This window comes from Phyllobates terribilis, unplaced genomic scaffold (assembly GCF_046119375.1).
Source record: "Phyllobates terribilis strain yellow unplaced genomic scaffold, ASM4611937v1 Scaffold_3__8_contigs__length_932513732, whole genome shotgun sequence".
Lineage (NCBI taxonomy): Eukaryota > Metazoa > Chordata > Amphibia > Anura > Dendrobatidae > Phyllobates > Phyllobates terribilis.
Genome location: NW_027362763.1, coordinates 299,879,338 through 299,900,810, shown reverse-complemented (window position 1 = coordinate 299,900,810; position 21,473 = coordinate 299,879,338). Strand labels below are relative to the sequence as shown.

Sequence of the window (21,473 nt, the reverse complement as noted above, 5' to 3'; positions counted from 1 at the left end):
CCCTGTGTGCCCAAACATTGGAGCTCCCCCACAAGTGACCCCATTTTGGAAACTAGACCCCCCAAGGCACCTATCTAGATGCATAGTGAGCACTTGGAACCCCCAGGTGCTTCACAAATTGATTCATAAAAATGAAAAAAAAAATTTTTTTCACTTTTTCATTTTTACGAATCAATTTGTGAAGCACCTGGGGGTTCCAAGTGCTCACTATGCATCCAGATAGGTGCCTTGGGGGGTCTAGTTTCCAAAAAGGGGTCACTTGTGGGGGAGCTCCAAAGTTTGGGCACACAGGGGCTCTCCAAACACAACATGGCGTCCGCTAATTATTCAAGCAAATTTTATAATCAAAAAGTTAAATGGCGCTCCTTCCCTTCCGAGCCCTGCCGTGCGCCCAAACAGTGTTTTTTCCCCACATATTGGGTATCTGCGTGCCCAGGGGAAATTGCACAACAAATTTTGGGGTCCATTTTTTCTTGTTACCCCTGTGAAAATAAAAAAAATTGGGTCTAAAATAACATTTTTGTGAAAAAAGTTAAATATTCATTTTTTTCTTCCACATTCAAAAAATTCCTATGAACCACCTGAAGGGTTAATAAAGTTCTTGAATGTGGTTTTGAGCACCTTGAGGGGTGCAGTTTTTAGAATGGTGTCACTTTTGGGTATTTTCTGTCACAATGACCTCTCAAAGTGACTTCAAATGTGATGTGGTCCCTAAAAAATGGTTTTGTAAATTTTGTTGGAAAAATGAGAAATCACTGGTCAACTTTTAACCCTTATAGCTCCCTAACAAAAAAAAATGTGGTTCCAAAATTGTGCTGATGTAAAGTAGACATGTGGGAAATTTTATTAATTAACTCTTTTGTGTGACATATCTCTCGGATTTAAAGGCATAAAAATTAAAATTTTGAAAATTGAAAAATTTTCAAAATTTTCGCCAAATTTCCATTTTTTTCACATATAAACACAAGTGATATCGAAGAAATTTTACCAAAATCATGAAGTACAATATGTCACGAAAAAATAATCTCAGAATCAGGGGGATCCGTTGAAGCGTTCCAGAGTAATTACCTCATAAATTGACTGTGATCAGAGTTGTAAAAATTGGCCTGGTCATTAACGTGCAAACCACCCTCGGGGCTTAAGGGGTTAAGGAAGAAAAAGCCTGTAGGGAAGCATCCGTTCATTTGGAAAAATCAGACTCCTTCTTAGTCATGTCAGTAAGGGGTTTCACTATAACAGAGTCATTTTGGATGAATTTCCTGTAAAAATTAGTAAAGCCCAGAAAACGTTGTAGAGCCTTCAGGCTCTCGGGACGTTCCCAGTCAAGGACTGCACGGATCTTCTCCGGATCCATCTGAAAACCTGAAGATGACAACAAGTACGCCAAAAACTGCACCTCCTGAACAGCAAAAACACATTTTTCTAGTTTGGCATAAAGTTTGTTATCCCTTAATATCTAGAGCACTTGCTTAACATGCCCCCGATGAGTCTCAAAATCAGGTGAATAAACCAAAATATCATCCAGATAGACCACCACAAACCTCCCCTCCAAATGATGGAAAATATCATTTATGAAATGCTGGAATACCACTGGTGCATTGGTCAAATCAAAAGGCATAACCAGACTCTCGAAATGTCCTTCCGGGGTATTGAATGCTGTCTTCCATTCATCCCCTTCTCTGATTCTAACCGGTTTGTAGGCTCCCCTTAAATCCAGCTTGGAGAATACCTTAGCTCCCACAGACTGGCTGAACAAATCAGGAATCAGAGGAAGAGGGTATGGATCAAGGAGGGTAATTTGATTTAATTCCCGGATATCTAAACAGGGACGTAGACCGCCATCTTTTTTCTTCACAAAGAACAACCCTGCCACCACGGGCGAAGATGAAGGTCTGATATGTCTCTTCTCCAAACTTTCCGCAACAAAATCCTTCATGGCTTGTCTCTCATGGCCAGAAAGATAATACAGTCTGGACTTCGGTAGTTTAGCTCCGGGAGTCAGGTTAATAGGACAGTCATAAGCAGGATGAGGAGGCAAATCCTCACATCCCTTCTTAGAAAAAATGTCCTCAAAACCACACAGAAAAGCAGGTAACATTTCCATAGAGACTGTAGCAATGGAAATATCTAGACAGTTCTCATGGCAGTAAACTCCCTATTCAATAATCTCCCCAGTTTGCTAATCCACCAACGGATTATGTTTAACAAGCCAAGGTATACCCAAAACAATTGGAGTGGGAAGATTGTCCAGAACATAGCAAAAGATGATTTCACAATGAACTGACCCCACCCTCAGTTTAACATTATGTACAATATCTGAGTAAATGCATTCTGTGCAAGTGGCGCCAAGTCAATTGCAAAGATGGGAATAGGTTCAGCTAAAGCACAGCAAGCAAGACCATGAGTTTTCACAAACTCAACATCACCCATGCTGACTCCGGCTCTACTGTCAACAAACACAAAGTTTTCGATTTTGCTCTCTAGCACCATCTCTCTGCTGACAGGACAAAGCGGGAACTGCAGTTAGGCCACAAATGCACCCCCTGTATATCCAACTTTAGACTACTGAGAGTTAATCAAGTCTCCTTTTGTTTAGGAAATGAAGAACAGGTCACAACAAAGTGTCCCTTTTTCCCACCAAAAAAAATACCCCTTTTTTATTGCGAATCTCCGGGGAGATGTATGATGTAGAGACACCCCCTAACTGCATAGGCTCCTCTACCTCCCCCAGTACTGGTTCACCCCCAGACCGCTCCTTTGGCAGAGGTACACAACCCCGACAAGAAGGCTCCGGAGAAGGTGGTTGCACCCGTCTATCCTGAAGGCGTCTATCAGGACATATGGCCAAAGACATGGCAGCCTCCATGGACTGAGGGATTTCATATACAGCCAAGGCATCTTTCAAACTTTCAGCAAGCCCCTCACAAAATTAACTTCTAAGGGCTGAGTTATTCCATTTGGAATATGTTGCCCATCTACGGAATTCCGAGCTGTATGTTTCCACTGACCGAATCCCCTGCTGAAGGCAATGTAGCCTAGACTCAGCCAAGGCAACTCGGTCAGAGTCATCATAGATGAGGGCCAGAGCTCCGAAAAACCCCTCCAAAGATTGGAGACAAACCGAGCCCAGCGGTCACAAAAACGCCCATGACTGAGGATTTCCCTATAATAGAGAGATCACAATACCAACCCATTGCTCATCATTACTGGAGGAGTAGGGACGAAGTTTAAAATACAGTTTGCATGCCTCCTTAAATGCAAAAAACTTGTCCCTACCTCCTGAAAACCTGTCCGGGAGGAACATTGGGTTCAAGCTGGACAGGCCTACCTGCAAAGACCCCCCCATATTGGCAACCTGTAGCCACTGATGCTGCTGCTGTACCTTACCATGGAGGTCACTCACCTCCAGACACAGCCTGTGCAGCCACTCTGTAGGCTCTGCAACTGAACCCATACCAAAGGGAGAAAGAAAAAAAAAGTGTACGCCTAAAAACACACAAAGAAAAAAAAAACAGTGTCTGTTCCTTTTTTTTTTTTCCTTTTTAAAACGTAGAGATCTCCTGCAGCCCACTGCAGGGCGACTGCCTGTCACTTCTGACAAACCCGTGACAGCTGGCTGCTGTGCTGAGAGAGGGTGAAGTAGGGTGAACAGGACAAACTGCTGGACTGTGTGTGAGGTGCAGGCGGAAACGTTATGGGGGAGTAAGAAAGATGTGGTATGCTCGGTGAAAAATAAACAGCAGGCATATCCATTTCCATAACAGCAGACGGACTCTCACTCACCCAGACAGTAGCGGGTAAACAAGTAGAGGTTCTACGGCCAGAGAACTGTGTGAGTACACTTGCCACAGTGACGGAGGAGGAAGAAGCAGCAGATGCGGTTGATGGAGCGGCAGGTGGTTGGCGAGGCACACTAGTCCGCATCTGATAGTTTTGCTGGCCCATGCTAATAGCACAAAGAATTTAGATTCTGAAATGTGGATTCCTGGCTGGAGCACAATATTAGCACAAAACATTTATATGCTGATATGTGGCCTGGTTTCTGGACCATGCTATTAGCATAAAGAATTTAGATTCTGAATTGTGGACTCCTGGCTGGAGCACAATATTAGCACAAAAGATTTATATGCTCAAATGTGGCTTGGTGTCTGGACCACACAATTAGCACCAAGGATTGATATGCTGGAAGATTGATTTCACAGTCACATACGATCCTATCTATTTGAACAAGCTGACTGACAATTAACCTACTAGATAACTATCTGACTATCCTATAGCAGCAGCAGGGGCAGCCTCTCTCTGCTGTTATACTGACAAAATGGTGCCAAAACAACATGTCCTCTCTTTATATGGAGAGGAACATGCGACTTCGGCAGCCAAAGACACAAGCCCTTGTGTCTGGACATTTTGGATGGTTTCTGCACCCTAATTGGCTGCCAGAATTTCCACACAGAAAGTTAATAAAAAATAAATTAAAAATCAGCAATAACAGTCTGCCACTCTTTTGACCTCTCCCCAACCCCTGCCCTCATCAAACACGTCCCCCCGGGCTCATCATACAACACTACTATCCAAGCCAAAGTCCTAACAAAAGCATTAGTGGAAATTGGATCACTTACCGAACTTTGGCTGAATTTTGCAGATTTTGAGGGAAATGCTCAGAGATCTAAACATGAATCCGAATGTGCAATTTTCGTGCCCACTTTGAGATTGGCGAACATTTTCCGAACAAGTTCGCTGAAGACATCCTATAATTTATTGCATTGAAATTTTACTTTTATACCTTATTTCTTTTTACCTTTTTTGTTAATTCAGTAGCCAATTGCTGAAGAGATGGAGAAGAAAGTGAATGAAGGCTGCCATTGCCACAAACTGGATTCTGCAAACCAATGTATGCAACCGCGTTACCAGCAAGGATTCTCTGAAGATCCTATAAAAATAATGACATAATTAAATTTTCTTCAGAAAAAAAATGCTGTTTGACCAAGATCTAGGCGTTCACAGTTATTTTAAAACACACCCATTTGCTTTTCCAGGGTTCTGAAGAGAATATAATTCACATTTACCCGTAACAAAGTCAACGCATCCACTCAGCATTTACTTAAAAGCATGGAGTGCCAAACTATTACAATGCTCAGCGAGCTGAAAGGATTTTAAAATATGTTCTTGACACACGGAACACATCAAGCATAGTCATTGCTAATGCATTCTATTCCTTACTAGAAATCCACATTCACATTGTCATTGTAATAGCATATATAAATTCAGATTTTCAAAAAGGGCTAACTAGGGAATCAGCTGGATGAATCATTTGATTTGACCATACTAATCTCTTGGTACAACAATGAAACAATTTGCATGAAAATATTATATTGTAGTAGAAGCAGTGCATCACAATTACATTTAGCTTACAAAATCTACAGTTTCTTCTACAGTAGAAATTATAAATATTTTTTTTCTTTATCCTTTCTTTTTAAACAAAAGGAGTTAAAATTCAATAAAGTATTTCAAATAGAAAAAATGAACAAAACAGATAATTTTATATCCAGTCACCCTTAACGTTATAAATTGGAAGTGCCTTTTGTGTTCACTTTGAAGAAACTTCCCAGTGGATGGTGAAAGGAATGACCTCATTGAAACATTCCTTTTCAAGTGATTGATATATATATATAAATATATACATATATAGATACATATATACACACACAGTATATATGTATATATATATATATGTATATATATATATATATATATATATATATATATATATATATATACACACATATATACAGACAAAGTATATATACACACATATTGTACCAAACCCAGATTGAATGAACTTGGTTAAATCCCAGATCTGCAGTGTCTTGATTAGATATACCTGTAGGGTTTGCTAAAAAGCAGGAAGTAGTTTCATTGTATGGCAGTCTCCTGAGGAAGTTTCATCCTGCTGGATGATGCAAAGTTGAGTATGCTACAGGTTAATGACCAGCCAAGATGTGAGCTGTAGCTGAGAGAGACATACCAGGGTCTCACTCTGAATGGAGTGACTGGGGAGTCACTCAGTCTCCTGGATGTAGCAGAGGCAAGCATCCTTCTCTGACAACAGTCTGCACAGGTCATGTGCAGAGAACCACAAGTATCAGTGGTTGCTATAGTCAATAGCTGTTTTGTTTGACCGAGCTGGTTCTATAATCTCGTAACTCAGCCGTGAATATGTAGCCAGGGTCTGTTCTGTTTAGTTAATGCCTGAAGAACGTTAAGGATTTATATTTCTGAGTTTGTATTGGTGTTGTGAAGACATTGGATAGCAATAAAAACTGCACGTGTTTGGACCAAAACTGCCTGGTCTGAGTGAATGCTACCTAAGACCTAATGTCTGCCAGAGAGAGTGAACCCCTACAATATATACACACATACGAGGGTCAGTCAGTAAGGAATGCCTCCTACTTTTTTTCTCCTTAAATAAAGTAGTTATGTTAAATATTCGAATTTGGCACAATTCCTCAAACCTTCTTCTCCAATCCACAGCAATTGCAACTTCCTGCACCAACAGGTGGCAGGACTGTATCCGTTTGCAAAATGGCTGACATCGATGATCATATTAAACAATGTTCTGTGATTGAATTCTTGCATGCAGAAGGTGAAGCGCCCATTCGAATTCATGAGAGACTGAAAAATGTGTATGGTGATGCAACAGTGGATGTCAGTACTGTTAGACGATGGGTTCGTCGCTGTAACACAGCTAAAGGGCCATCACCGTTGGCTGACAAAATGCGGAGTGGCAGGCCAGTAACCGCAGTGACTCCAAGCAACATTCAGCGAGTCGATGACATCATTCGTGGTGACCGCCGGGTGACTGCAGATGAATTGTGTGGCATTATCTGCCTCAGTAAAGGCAGTGTGATGAAAATTATTGGACAACTGGGATACAGAAAAATTTGTGCACGGTGGGTCCCAAGAATGCTTTTTACCATGCTGGAATACATGCCCCTGTTAAACGGTGGACCAAAACTGTGGAAATGGATGGAGATTATATTGAAAAGTGACAAATTAATCGTTAATGTTATGGTTTTCAACCTATGTAATTGCATTTGAATTTCTTGCCAATTAAAAGGAGAAAAAAAAATAGAGGCATTACTTATTGACTGACCCTCGTACATACATACAGATTTTTTTAACACTATTTTTAGAAATTTTGAATTAAATGCGATTTTCATCCATTTTTTATGTCAATGTGACCATTTTTACCATCAACATGGCATCCTTTTATCTTGCATGGAAACAAAATTCTAAGCTGCACCTACACATTAAACAGTAAAAAACTGTAAAAAACAGATTGCAGAAAGCTAACATGGATGGCAACTAGAGTCATCTATTTTTTTCATTGACCAATAGACTTGCTTTGCTGAGTAATCTGTGGATCAAAAACAGACATGTCTAGGTGTTTTCGGTCCACATAAAAACATGGACATATGAACAGCCAGATAGACAATAATGAGCACAAGTTCTATAAGTGTGTATTATGGATAGATCACATATCCTACTCCAGTACCCGCTGGAGTAGGATCTGAGACATAGAGAATGTCGCCACTCATCAGGAATATGACCAGCATCGGTCGCCATACCCTTGGACTCATAGTCTGCCCATTTCAGCGGAACTGGGAGAAAGCGGCATTAAGACTCTAGAAGTCGTAAAATATTTAGGTGCAGCTCTAAGTTTCCCCTAAATTTTGCAACTTATTCTAAACCAAATGATTAGTACATTTTTTGGGGGGTTCAGATCACATGGATTGCATTTCATTGTTATTCTTTCTTTTACCTGTCCCCATTTGTAAGAACCAAAGTTGCCAAATGGATTTCCTCCCCATGAGCAGAAAACAATTGTTCTGTGGGGTCGCCATCCAGTCTTCACCTTTCCCATTATAGAGCTGATAATAGAAGTCATGATAGCTGCACCACTGGCCCACTCTGGAGTGCTTCTTTCATGTAAATCAGCATGAGGGCTACCAAGAATGATATACCTGTCTGAAGGAAAAAAAAGAAGAAAAAAAAAAAGATATATAAATGAGATTTCAACGCTAAAACAATGATGCTGCATATTGCTCTCAGTTGAAAGGCAAAGACAAATGATGCAGCTATCTCTCACTGGATAATGATAACACATGGCTGCTAACTGCTGTGCTCAACCCTAAAAAAATATTATTTAGTTAAGGCACCAGCGCTGGAGTGGTGCAACTAATCTAAGTTCCTAGACCCTAGTATTATACTATACTTACTAGCCGTTGTCTTTAGCTGTTCCCTGAATTGCAACATCTGACTGACCGGAAGTGAGAGGTAATGGTCACAAGTCTCAGCGTAAGGCTGAGACTTGGTCATTATTGGTCATTATTTTTCCTCAGTATTTGTAAGTCAAAACCAGGAGTTGGTCAAAAGTGCAGAATTGGTGACTTGTTTCTAGTTTACTTTTCTCTGATTGTTCCTCACCTGGTTTTGGCTTACAAATACTGAGGAAAAATAATGACCAAATACTGATAGTGGGGCCTTTGCCTATGTCTACGAGATCCTCATTCTGGCTCTCATAGACTTACATTAAGTAGTGGCTTCTGGACCGCCCACCAAACAATGGAGCAATCCGGCAGGTCACAAACTGCAGAAGACAGACAGGAGCGGAGCCGATAGCAGAAGATGACAGTGACAGGTAAGTATATTACTGGGGACAAGGACTTCACATTAGTAGCACCACTCCAACACTGGAATAAAAAAAATGCTGGAATGGTGCTTTAAGAGCTCTATGGCGGTATTCTATCTCCAAAAATATGACACGTTTGTGTTCAAACATATATCTGAGTCAATCTCCTACATTACAGATGATGCTCTAAACTATTGACATATCATGCCATCCTAATTGTAAGGTCCTATTCAGAAATCTATTTTTTTTTCTTGTACATTAAAAAATGGTCGGATTCTTATCAGTGAGCTGAATCAGAATTTCATCACTGTTTGATCAGGGTGTCTGTTTTTACCATCAGAATCTAAGATAAAAGCAAAACGAGCAAATTCCCTGTAATAAGTAAACAAATAGTAACAGCACATGTAAATAACATAGGAAACCTATCTTACATTGTTTTGATAAAAAAAAGTAAAACCTATCCCCCCACATCATGCTGTACCCCCCCATCGGGATGGTACCTAATTCTTGTAGTTCACATTACACACAGTGGGCAGCATGGTGGCCCAGTGGTTAGCACTGCAGCCTTGCAGCGCCGGGGTTCTGGGTTCAAACAAAGGACAGTATCTGCAAGGAGTTTGTATGATTTCCCTGTGATTGCGAGGTTTTCCTCCGGGTTCTCCGGTTTCCTCCCACACTCCAAAGACATACTGATAGGGAATCTAGATTGTGAGTCCTAATGGGGTTGATGCCGATAATGTCTGTAAAGTGCTGTGGAATTAATGGTGCTATATAAGGGAATAAAATAAATAAATAACTAAAAATAACATTGTTTTTATAAAAAAAAAAGTAAAAACTACCCCCCCACGTCATGGTGAACCCCTATCGGGACGGCACCTAACTCTTGTAGTTCAAGTTACTATGTCTTAGAAGACTTAAAAATAGATCAGAACAGAGTAGGACCTGGTTCTTGACTGTTTAGACACGTTTTTACAATCAGTGGTTGTCCGCTACTTCCTCTCCCACAGGAAAAAAATAAATAAAAAATTCCCTAACCCATTATTATGATAAAAACATACAACAAAGATTTTGCAAAAGGATAGCATAGGTATGCTCTCCATAATTTTCATGGACTCACAGAATTGTATGGTTGATTTTTATCCATAACTTGTAGCAAAAACAATCTTTGCCTCCATAGTCGGTAAAACTATTCGGACATGTGAATAGATGTGTTTTATCAGTGAAAAACTTGTATACAACTTGTAAGGGAAAAATACGCTGGACAAATCAAGATGTGCAGTTTTGACAGTGTTAATACATCTGTATGTATCTTTGTATGGATTTTCTTTATACTCATGCTGTCCAAATGTATTTTCTGTTTTGTAAAGCTTTGTTCTTTTTCCGTTGTAACTAAACTTGTTTTAAGTTTCAAAAAAAATATTGTGTAAAAAATACTTATAAATGTAGTTATGTAAAATTGTCATATGTTTGTGTCAGACACTTAGGTCTCACTCAGACATTGTTTTTTACACTTGAGAAAAATGGACAGTTTTATCAGTGATTTTCATCAGTTTCATCAGATTTTCATTAGCATGCCATCAGATTTTTATCAGATTTTGACCAGAATCAATAGAGTTATTATTATGTGCAATCACAGTATTAAGGATGGATACTTAAAAGATACAAGCCAAAATAGCTAGTGCTATATAAGTTTCCTTTACAGCCTGTGGCGTATTAGTACACACCAGGCTGTAACCCCCTGTTCAGCGCTGGCTCTGGCGCTGAGCCCACACTGAACCGGGCACATGTCAGCTGATTATTACATCTGACATGTGCCCGCAACAGCCGCGGGTAGAATCACGATCCACCCGAGGCTTTTAACATGTTAAATGCCGCTGTCAATCTCTGACAGCGGCATTTAACATCGCAGCGCTGGATGCACGTCACTTACCCCACCTATCGGTGACCCCGTCACGTGATCGCGGGTCACCGATGCGTGGGCCTGACAACCCTGGGTCTGCAGCAGACTCCAGTGTTATCATGAGCTGATCGCTATGAGCGCCACCTAGTGATCGACGCTTATAGCACAGGAGCATTTCTGGTACATAGAGGTGATCTGCTGATCACCTATATGTAGCAGAGGCTATTAGACAAGTGCTGCTTCTAGTCTCCTATGGAGATTATAGAAGCAAGCAAAAAGTAAAAAAAAATGCTTTTAAAAATATTAAAAAATTTAAAAAATATAAAAGTTTAAATCACCCCCCTTCGCCCCAGAATCGCCCGATCTATCAATATAAAAAACTAATTAATCCAATCGGTAAACGGCATAACGAGAAAAAAATTCTAAACACCAGAATTACGTTTTTTGGTCGCCGTAACATTGCAATAAAATGCAATAACGGGCGAAGAAAACATCGGATCTATCCCAATATGATATCAATAAAAACTTCAGCTCAATGCGCAACAAATAAGCCCTCACCCAGCCCCAGATCCTAAAAAATGGAGACGCTACGTGTCTTGGAAAATGGCGCCATTTTTTTTTTCTTTTAGAAAACTTTGGATTTTTTTTTCACCGCTTAAATAAAAAAGAACCTATACATGTTTGGTGTCTACGAACTCGTAATGAACTGGAGAATAATAATGGCTGGTCAGTTTTAGCATTCAGTGAACGTGGCAAAAAAAAAACATCTGTGGTATTGCACTTTTTTTGCAATTTTTTTCCTGTTTTCCGTACACTATATGGTAAAACCACTAACGTCATTCAAAAGTACAACTCGCCCCGCAAAAAATAAGCCCTCACACAGCCATATTGACCAAAAAATAAAAACGCTATGGCTCTGGGAACAAGGGGAGCAAAAAACGAAAATGCAAAAACGGAAAATCCCAGGGTTGCAAAGGGGTTAAGGCACATATAGATAAACAGGGTAAAAGTTCACATAATGATAATAATGCATAGTGGCATGGAGTACACTTAACCCATTAAAGAAAATGCACCAAATACGCATTTCGCATCAAGCTTTGTTGGGGGGGGGGTGAATATAGTTAACATGCTTGACATCTTTGCATTTGATATTATATTTGGCTTTTAAGAATATCATGTGAATTTCATACAAATACTGTATATTTTTTCACATGATACTATGTCACAAAATATATGATTTATAAGTTTATAAGCTGATAAATAGTAACTAGGAGCTGTTACATTATGTTTGCGCATGTAAAGCTTACAGTCAATACTGTGAACACATTCTTTTAGCATATGTCAATCCAGCATGCATTGGCATGCCTTTTCCTTAATTTTGGAAAACTGTGTAGTAGACTATGCTATGCAAAGAAATAAAGTAAAAAAAAATGTCAAATTGAATACTGATTTTTTTTACAATAGGAGTTTTTTGGTGACATATGCTACTGTATGCATATAGTGTCTGGAAATAATTATAACATATATTACCACCAATAGGTTCAAAGACAATGAAAACAAACGCCAATGCAATAATATAATCAGAATTTAAGTTAAAAATGTTGTACAACAACCATATGATAGTAATGACCTATCCTTGGAATAGGGTTTTAATATCGGATCGTTGGGGTCTGACACCCGGAACCACCACAGAACAACTAGTTCCTGTGGTGGCCAGATATAAGATTTGATTTGAGCTGAACAGCAAAGCTCTATTCAAAGTGTAGGTTCCACAGGCGGATACAGCATATCAGCTTTGATAGAATAGGAGCTGAAACCCACTTTTCAACACCTGCTGCAACACATTAAATAGAACTTTGCAGTTTAGTGGCATTCACAGTTAATATTTTTTTACTACCAGAACTAATAGCACCTTATTGGTGTGGAGAGCAGGTGTGGGCCATACCAATCAAATATTCATAATCTTTCCCTTTTAACACTATGATTTTTTGCAAAATCCATAAAAGGGCTCCAAACAATAATTGGTCTATATTAGAACTCCAAAAATCAACAACAGAAACTATGGCGCTATACAGAGACAAAGTTTTCTAGCTTAATCTAGATAATGCAAATAGGTTCAGAAAGAAGTGGAGCTACACAGATGATTACCAGACCTCCTGCCTGCATATCAAATGGAAGAGCCTGAGGAAGAAGGACTGTGTCCATTGAAACTCGTCAGTCGTTTGTGGCCCCCTCCAGATCCCATAGCTCTGGCGTACCGACGTGTTTCAAAAGACACAGTCCTTCTGACGCGCCCCCTGGGCCGTGGGGTGCCCAGAGCCGGGCCTGTAGATGCTGGGGGTTGTAGTCACCGTGGCAGTGACCTGGTCCGTGACCCAGGTGGTCAATCCAAGGGTATTATTTGTGTTTAGGGGTTTTATAATGTCCGACTACACCACCTGTGGAGTGCGGTTAATAGAGACCGCTGCTGCGGAACAGTCTTCTGAAGCCGGTGGTATAGCAGCAAAGGTGGTATAACTCCCTACAGGAAAAGTTAGCTTCAGGGCAGTGTGTGTGGATGATGGTGGTTGTGCAGGGTGTCGCGGTGCAGAAATAACCACAGAGTCCGTGCAGTGCAGTCCCAGGGTCTTTACTGGTAGCAATTAGACAGGCCTGGACTGGAGTACTGGCTAGAGATAAGAGTCTAGTCAGTCTGGGAGCAAGCATAGAGTCCTCCTGGGCAGGTGGAGATGTAGGTCTGCCATGCTCACTATTCTCTTTGGCTTGTAGCTGTGATGTAGCCCATGTCCCTGAGTGTAACGTGCTGTGCTCACCCGTATGGCTGGCAGCTCGGGGCTTGTGGATGCCCCGCTCCTCCGTAGCGGCACTGGTCCCTTAGTGCTGCTGAGCCTCCGGGTGTCTGATGGGGCCAGGAGACCTGCAATCTCCTGCCCTGCGGTATCTGCTGCTGAGCCTGAAAGATCCCACAGCCTCGGACTCCGGTGTCCGGCTCTTGTGTGCTCCAGCTAGGACGAGCTATCTCCAGCTCCAGTCCCTACCTCCTCTCTCTTCAGTGTCCTAATCTCAACTCCTTGCACTGACTAAAACTAACCCCGCCCCCAGATACCAGTTGCCAAGGTGAGGAACTCCCCTTGCTGGCCTGGAGCCAGGAAAGTGTTGCATGTATAGTGTACCTGACCAAAAGGGCCCCCGCTTGCTTCCAGACATGGTATTACCTCTTTTGAGGGAAGCAATACCACTGTGGCAACCAGGCCCTCTGGGGTGCCACATTCCCCCCTAGTTAATTTCAGTACTCCGGGACTGAACATATTTTTGCAAAATAACAGGTAACAATAACAATAGCAATATCAAGGTACATTAGAATATTTACAAGCATTATAGTCTTTAACAGGTTACAGTATAACCCGCAACCAGGTGTCCATTCCACTGAAGAAGATGTAGTTTGAGGGACCCGTCCCAAACCCTCAACGAAGGCCCTGGGGTGGCTGCAGGGCATAGATGATCCGGTGTTGGACCACGTCTTCGGCCACCTCCAACGGTTTTTGTTCAGTGGTCTGTCACAAAGGGGCACTTTTACAAGTGCAACTATTTATAAGGGAAAGTTCTTGGTTATTCACTGTCCATAACCTAAAAATCTTTGGACCCTTTTCGGGTAACGGGATAAACAGGTTAAATGCGCTCATATAAAACATTTCAAAATCAGCAATATCTCTGTTATATCTTTACAGGTAACTATATACAGCATACTCTGCATTTTAAATTCTCCAACGGGCAGGGGGCTGACCTCTTGTACTTCTAGTGGATCTACGGAGTACACTATCTGTCACTGCTCTACCCTGGTCCCTTGTGTCTACCCCTGGTGTGGTGGGTTCAGTGTGAACTGCATCACTAGTATTTTGAGGTGACACTGGTAGGTTGGGCAACTTGCTACGGATTCTTTGGCTTACCGTGGGTATGACAGGTTCACTATTAGCAGAGGGTTGATTCTCCTGGTCTGCTGTTGATGAAACTTCTGCCTCCGGGGCTAACTGTTCTTCCAACTCTTCTGGGACTTCTACAGCTTTCTGAGAGGCTGGTTGGAGAAAGGTAAGGACTGGCACAACAATTGCATTGTTCACTTGTGTCCACGACCGGGGAAATTCTCCGAGTACTGTTTTGACCATTTCTTCCACTTCCTCTGTGGGTTGAGGGCTATCCTGGTCTACTTTAGGGTGTTGTAGTTGCTCGGGACATTTCATCAAGTGGTCTCTTGAAACTGTTGCTGATGTTTCTCCTCCATCCTTACTAATGAGGCACACCTTGGTGTTATCATGACTCTAGGGTAGGATGGTGTAAGGCTCTACCTCCCACTGGTCATCCAATTTGTGGAGTCGCCTCTTTCTCTTAAGGACCTGTTCTCCAGGTGGCAATGGAACAGCAGGTGAGTGTTGATTGTAAGTCTTCTCTTGTCTTTGTCTTGCTTGGGACAGACTTCTTTCAACACTCTCTTGCACTTTGCTGTATTGTTGTTGCCGCTCAGTGTCCCAATCTGCATCTGGTGAGGCCGTCTCTGGTGTTAGGACTCCCATGTCCAGTTCGATGGGCAGCTTACCAGGTCTTGCTCTCATCAGGTAAGCAGGCGTGCAGTTGGTAGAGTTTACTGGGATATGGTTATAGAGGTCCACCAGATCTGGTAACTTTTCTGGCCACAGGCAGCGTTCCTCAAGGGGCAACGTCTTCAACTGGTCTATCACCACCTGGTTCATCTTCTCACACAACCCGTTGGTTTGGGGGTGATACGGCGTTGTCCTGATTTTCTTGCAGCTGTACAGGTTGCAGAATTCCTGGAACACCTCCACTTCGAAGGCTGGACCTTGGTCAGTAAGCACACTTTCTGGGTAACCGTGCGGGCGACTGAAGTACTGTTGGAATGCTTTGGCTGCTGTCTGAGCCGTCTGGTCCTTTACTGGCACTACTACCAGGAACCGGGAGTAGTGGTCTACGATGGTGAGAGCATAGACATAGCCTGACCTGCTTGGGGCTAGCTTCACGTGGTCCAAGGCTACCAGTTCAAGTGGCTGTTTGGTGATGATGGGCTGCAGGGGAGCCCTCTGGCTGTCACGGTCTTTTCGCCTCAGGTTGCGTGGTCCGCATTCTCGACACCACCTCTCGATTGCCTTCCTCATGCCAGCCAAGTAGAATTGTTCACGTAGCAGGACTTCCAACTTCTTCCAGCCAAAGTGTCCCGCTCCATCGTGGTACGCTTCCAAGACCATTGACGCATCCCGCCTCTGGACTACCACCTGCCAGACCAATTCATGTGTCCGGGAGTTGATGGCACTTTGACACAGCTTCCCTTCATAGATGAATAGCTTGCCCTTCTCCTTCCACAGCTGTTTGGTCTCCTCTGAAGCATCTGGATCAGGGTACGAGTCGACTCGTGTCAGCAACTCCTTGACTCCAGCTCTTCCGGGTCTTCTCCCCCATCTGGCAAGTTAGGCATCCTGGACAGCGCATCAGCATTTGCATTCTTGCGCCCAGCCCGGTACTTGATGGGGAACTCATAATTAGACAGTCGGGCCATCCATCTTTGTTCCAGGGCACCAAGTTTCGCAGTGTCCAGGTGCGTCAGCGGGTTATTATCGGTGAAGACGGTGAATTTGGAGGAGGCGAGATAATGCTTGAAGTGCTCTGTCACAGCCCAGACTACAGCGAGGAACTCCAACTTGAAGGAACTGTAATTTTCGGGGTTCCTTTCTGTGTGCCAGAGCTTCCTGCTGGCATAGGTAATCACTCTTTCTCTGCCTTGCTGTATCTGGGACAGCACCGCTCCTAGCCCCACATTAATTGCATCTGTATGGAGTAGGAAGGGTTGGCCATAGTCAGGGTAGGCCAGGATCTCGTCTCCCGTGAGAGCCATTTTCAGTCTGCTGAAGGATTCGTCTTCCAGCTTATCCCATTTGATACAGGTTTTTGGCCTTCCTGGACTGGCCTACTAGGAGGTCCTGCATGGGTTCCGCCATCTTGGTGAAGCCTTGGATAAATCTTCAGTAGTAGCCCACCAACCCAAGGAACTGCCGCACTTCCTTGATTACTGTGACATTGTCAGGGTCTGGTGCTACACCTTCAGCGCTTACCACATGACCTAGGTACTGTACCTTGGGCTTCAACAGGTGGCATTTTGATGGCTTCACCTTCAGGCCAAAACCAGCTAGGGCTTCAAACACCTCTGCCAGGTGCTTCAGGTGATCTTCATAGGACTTGGAGTATACTATGGCGTCATCCAGGTACAGTAGGACTGTCTCGAAGTTCTTATGTCCTAGACAGCACTCCATCAACCGCTGGAAGGTTCCTGGGGCATTGCAGAGCCCGAATGGCATGCAGTTGAACTCGCTGAGGCCCATCAGGGTTGTGAATGCGGTCTTTTCTTTATCCGCCTCTGCTACAGGAACCTGCCAATACCCACTAGTGAGATCCAAAGTAGAGAAATAATTAGCAGATCTTAATGCAGCTAATGACTCCTCAATCCTGGGTAATGGGTATGCATCTTTACGTGTAATGCGATTAATTTGCCTGTAGTCTACACACATTCTCATTGTGCCATCTTTTTTCCTTACGAGAACTAATGGGGCTGCCAAGGGGCTACAACTGTCTCTTATCAGCCCAGCCTCCTTCATCTCTCGTAACATCCCTTTGGCATTTTGGTAGCGTGCGGACATCAACCACCCCCCGAGCTGTCAAGATGGTGGGCCAACAGTCAGAGTATAAGGGCTCTACCAGGGCCTGGTAATCTCTACCCCTGAGACCGATTGCTGCCTGGCACCATATCAACATTTCACTTCTTGGGGGCATGGCAATGGGGAATGGTTCACTCATCCAGACACTGCCAATTTCACCACCAGACAGTTCTACCCGTTGTCTTCTCATCAGGGCTCTGATTTATCTCTGCAGAACCCGCTGCTGACTGGATCTGGCGGTCTCCGCAACCTCTTGTAACAAGACAATAATTTCTGAAAGACAATTTTCAATGACATTAGTGCCTAAGGTTATCATGGGATGACTTTCTCGGCGATCAATGTCAACAATTATCATTTCTTGCGCCGGCAATTCCACTTTGCCAACTTTTATGATCACTTCTTTATACCCCACTTGAGGTACAGGCTGACCATTACTGGCATAAATGCTTAAATGTTCATCTGGACGGCGGGTAATGTCTGAATCAGTCCAGTAGCGTTGGTAGAGAATGTAGGGGATAGTGGTCACTTGGGATCCAGTGTCCAACAACGCGCTCATCGGGATGCCGTCAAATACCACAGGTAGGACCGGTCGTCCCCCCACATGCTTGTCTCACTAGTTGTGTGGGCCTGGTGGTCTTAAGCCTGGGGGTTGGCCCTCTGCCCCAGGTTTTGCTCGTTTAAATTACAGTACCTTGCATAATGTCCTGGCTTGTGACAGCGGCGGCAGATGGGTTGTCCGTCCTGGTCATAGCGGTCACTGTTTCTCCCTGTGGTTAGTGGAATCCTCCTCTGTTGTGGCCACGGGACATCCTCTGGAATGGAAGCCAGCTGGATCTTCCCTTTGGGGGACACCTGCAAGGACTGCACAGTTTTGGTTAGTGCAGCTACACTTTTAGTCAGCTCTTGGACCTGAAGGTGCAGGTCTGTAGATGGATCATTGTCCAGAGTCTGTGCATCAGCTCCCACAGTCTCTTGGGAAAAGGGTGCCACCTCCTGGTGGTAGGTGATAGCTGGGCGCCGGTGAGATGTAGCGCCACCTGATGTTGGTTCTCGCAGCACCTGGATGGCTCTGTCTTTAAATTGTGCAAAGTCCAGATCAGGGTTTTGCAGAGCCATTATGCGCAGCTGTGTCCGGTGAGCACTGGACAGTAGACCCTCAATAAACTGCTCAGTTAACAGTCTGTTCTCATCCCCCACACTGTCAGGGTTTACCTGTTTGATGGCCCTCAGTGCCTCCTGCAGGTTTAAAGCATAGTCCCGTACACTGTCTTGCGCCCGTTGTTTGCACCCATAAAACTTCATTTTTATCTCAGCTGTAGTACTGGTGTCAAAGGTGTCCTTTAGGCGGGCAAGTATCTCTTTCACAGTCCCTTTGTCTCTTGCTGACCAGGACTTCACTTCTCTCTGGGCTACTCCAATTAACAGGCCTATGAGGATGCTCACTTTCTGCTCCTCGGACAGGGGGTACACCTTAAACAAGCTGCTCAGTCTATCTTTAAAGTCACTCAGGGTGTGTGACTCTCCTGAGTACTGGCGCAACCACGCCGCCCCCGCTATATATGGCATGGAGAATGGCATTACCGCGGGAACGGCCATGCCTGCGGCTGAAGTCCCCTCCATATTGGGCATCTTCCTCCCCCCTAGTGAACCGGTGCCTACCATCTTTCACTTTGCTTCCGTAAGCTGCAATTCCGCAGGCGATGGTCTCCTTTGAGGACCTGGCATCGCTTGCTTCTGACGTCAGTGCTCGCTGGAGCTCCTTCCAGGGCAGGCGCTGTGTCAGTGTGTGTGGTGGGGATTGGGCTTCACGCGCTTCCAGCAGTTACGCCCCTCTTCTTCCCGCGCGGCGACCCGGAGATGGCGGCCAATGGCGGGAAACAGCGGTAATTGGAGAGAAAACTTCACCACGGTATGTGACACAGTTCGTGAAGGTGCACAGTGCCCGGTGGTAACGGGCACGTAATCCTGCTGACTGCACCAAAGTTGACGCGCCCCCTGGGCCGTGGGGTACCTGGAGCAGGGCCGTGCTCACTATTCTCTTTGACTATTCTGCTTGTAGCTGTGATGTAGCCCACGTCCCTGAGTGTAACGTGCTGTGCTCACCCGTATGGCTGGCAGCTCGGGCCTTTTGGATGCCTCGCTCCTCTGTAGCGGTACTGGTCCCTCGGTGCTGCTGAGCCTCCGGGCATCTGATAGGGCCAGGAGACCTGCAATCTCCTGCCCTGCAGTATCTGCTGCTGGGCCTGAAGGATCCCACAGCCTCGGACTCCGGTGTCTGGTTCTTGTGTGCTCCAGCTAGGTCGAGCTATCTCCAGCTCCAGTCTCTAGCTTCTCTCTCTTCAGTGTCCTAATCTCAACTCCTTGCACTGACTAAAACTAACCCCGCCCCCAGATACCAGTTGCCAAGGGGATGAACTCCCCTTGCTGGCCTGAAGCCAGGAAAGTGTTGCATGTATAGTGCACCTGACCAAAAGGGCCCCCGCTTGCTTCCAGACATGGTATTACCTCTTTAGAGGGAAGCAATACCACTGTGGCAACCAGGCCCTCTGGGGTGCCACACTTCTTCCTCAGGGAGGACCCTGAAGAAGGACTGTGTCCTTTTAAACACGTTGGTTATTTGTGGCCCTCTCCAGATCCCGTATCTCTGGCTGTCATGTCACATTGCCACGCCCCACCAGCTTTGCGATCACGCGGCACCGCTTCCAGCCAGAGCGTGCCGCTTTGGAAACATCTCTCCAGAGCTGCCAGGAGACGATTACACGGTAGGACGCTCCCGCTTCTCCCTTATCATTTCAGCTCAGCACAGATCCAGCACAGATGGACTTTGTATAAGCGCTTACCATTGCTGCACTTCCTTTCAGCTGGCCCAGGACTTAAACGGCGTATCCAGCAGCTAGCCGCTGCTACACTGAAAAGCCTACTGTAGCTCTACGGGAGCTACTCAGCCCTTTCATAGAAAGTGCTTTTTTCTTTGTTCTTTTACACCTATTTGTTTCTAACTTTGAACATTAGTAAGCTATTCCACGTGATATGCAGGCAGGAGGTCTGACACTCATCTGTCTAGATCAGGGGTCTCAAACTCGGCTAAGTATATGGGCCGCACATAGAAAAAATGTGAATTTGAAGGGCTGCATTCTTTGCAGGATGATGTGAAATTTTTAATGATACCATATTGTTTTTTTCTATACACCTTTTGGATAATTTTTTGAACATTTTTGGCTTTTTTGTTTTATTCTTTTACATGGCATTCATTTTATTGGCTATGGTACAGTTTTACAGTTTTTACAAGTTTACAGGTTTTACAATTTGTATTTCCTTTCTGTGTCCCCTAATTGGCCACATACAGTGATTTTTTTTCTTACAATTTGCACCATATAGTAATTCTGACCAACTTCTTATAGTAATGTTCCCATCTTGTAGTAGTTTCCCCACCTCGTGGTAATGTCCCCATCCTGGTCCCCATCTTGTAGTAATGTGCCCATCCTGGTCCCCATCTTGTAGTAATGTGCCCATCCTGGTCCACCTCTTGTAGTAATGTGCCCATCCTGGTCCCCATCTTGTAGTAATGGCCCATCCTGGTTCTCATCTTGTAGTAATGTGCCCATCCTGGTTCTCATCTTGTAGCAATGTGCCCATCCTGGTTCTCATCTTGTAGTAATGTGCCCATCCTTGTTGTCATCTTGTAGTAATGTGCCCATCCTGGTTCTCATCTTGTAGCAATGTGCCCATCCAGGTTCTCATCTTGTAGTAATGTGCCCATCCTGGTTCTCATCTTGTAGTAATGTGCCCATCCTGGTTCTCATCTTGTAGTAATGTGCCCATCCTGGTCCCCATCTTGTAGAAATGTGCCCATCCTGGTCCCCATCTTGTAGAAATGTGCCCATCCCGGTCCCCATCTTGTAGTAATGTGCCCTCCTGGTCCCCATCTTGTAGTAATGTGCCTTCCTGGTCCCCATCTTGTAGTAATGTGCCCTCCTGGTCCCCATCTTGTAATAATGGCCCATGCTGGCCGCTAATTTGTAGAACATTCAACTTAAAAGAATTACGGACATCGGCGGCCCTCAGGACCAGGCCGCAATCATTACGGGGTCTCTGGTGCCTGCGGGCCGCATTAAGCAGCCTCAGGGGCCGCGTGTTTGAGACCCCTGGTCTAGATCCACTTCTT

General features: G+C 44.2%; 1 protein-coding gene across 5 annotated transcripts in view; it reads right to left on the bottom strand.

Annotated features, from left to right (window-relative positions):
* The window catches only part of NAALADL2 (N-acetylated alpha-linked acidic dipeptidase like 2), a 1,725,756-nt gene that overhangs the window by 543,465 nt on the left and 1,160,818 nt on the right, over positions 1-21,473 (bottom strand). For all 5 annotated transcript variants that reach the window (XM_073674925.1, XM_073674926.1, XM_073674927.1 and 2 more), the window contains 2 exons: positions 7,823-8,028; positions 4,799-4,930 (listed from right to left, as the gene is read on the bottom strand). In XM_073674925.1, the coding sequence (XP_073531026.1) occupies positions 4,799-4,930; positions 7,823-8,028 (338 nt within the window). The remainder of the gene's footprint in view (positions 1-4,798; positions 4,931-7,822; positions 8,029-21,473) is intronic.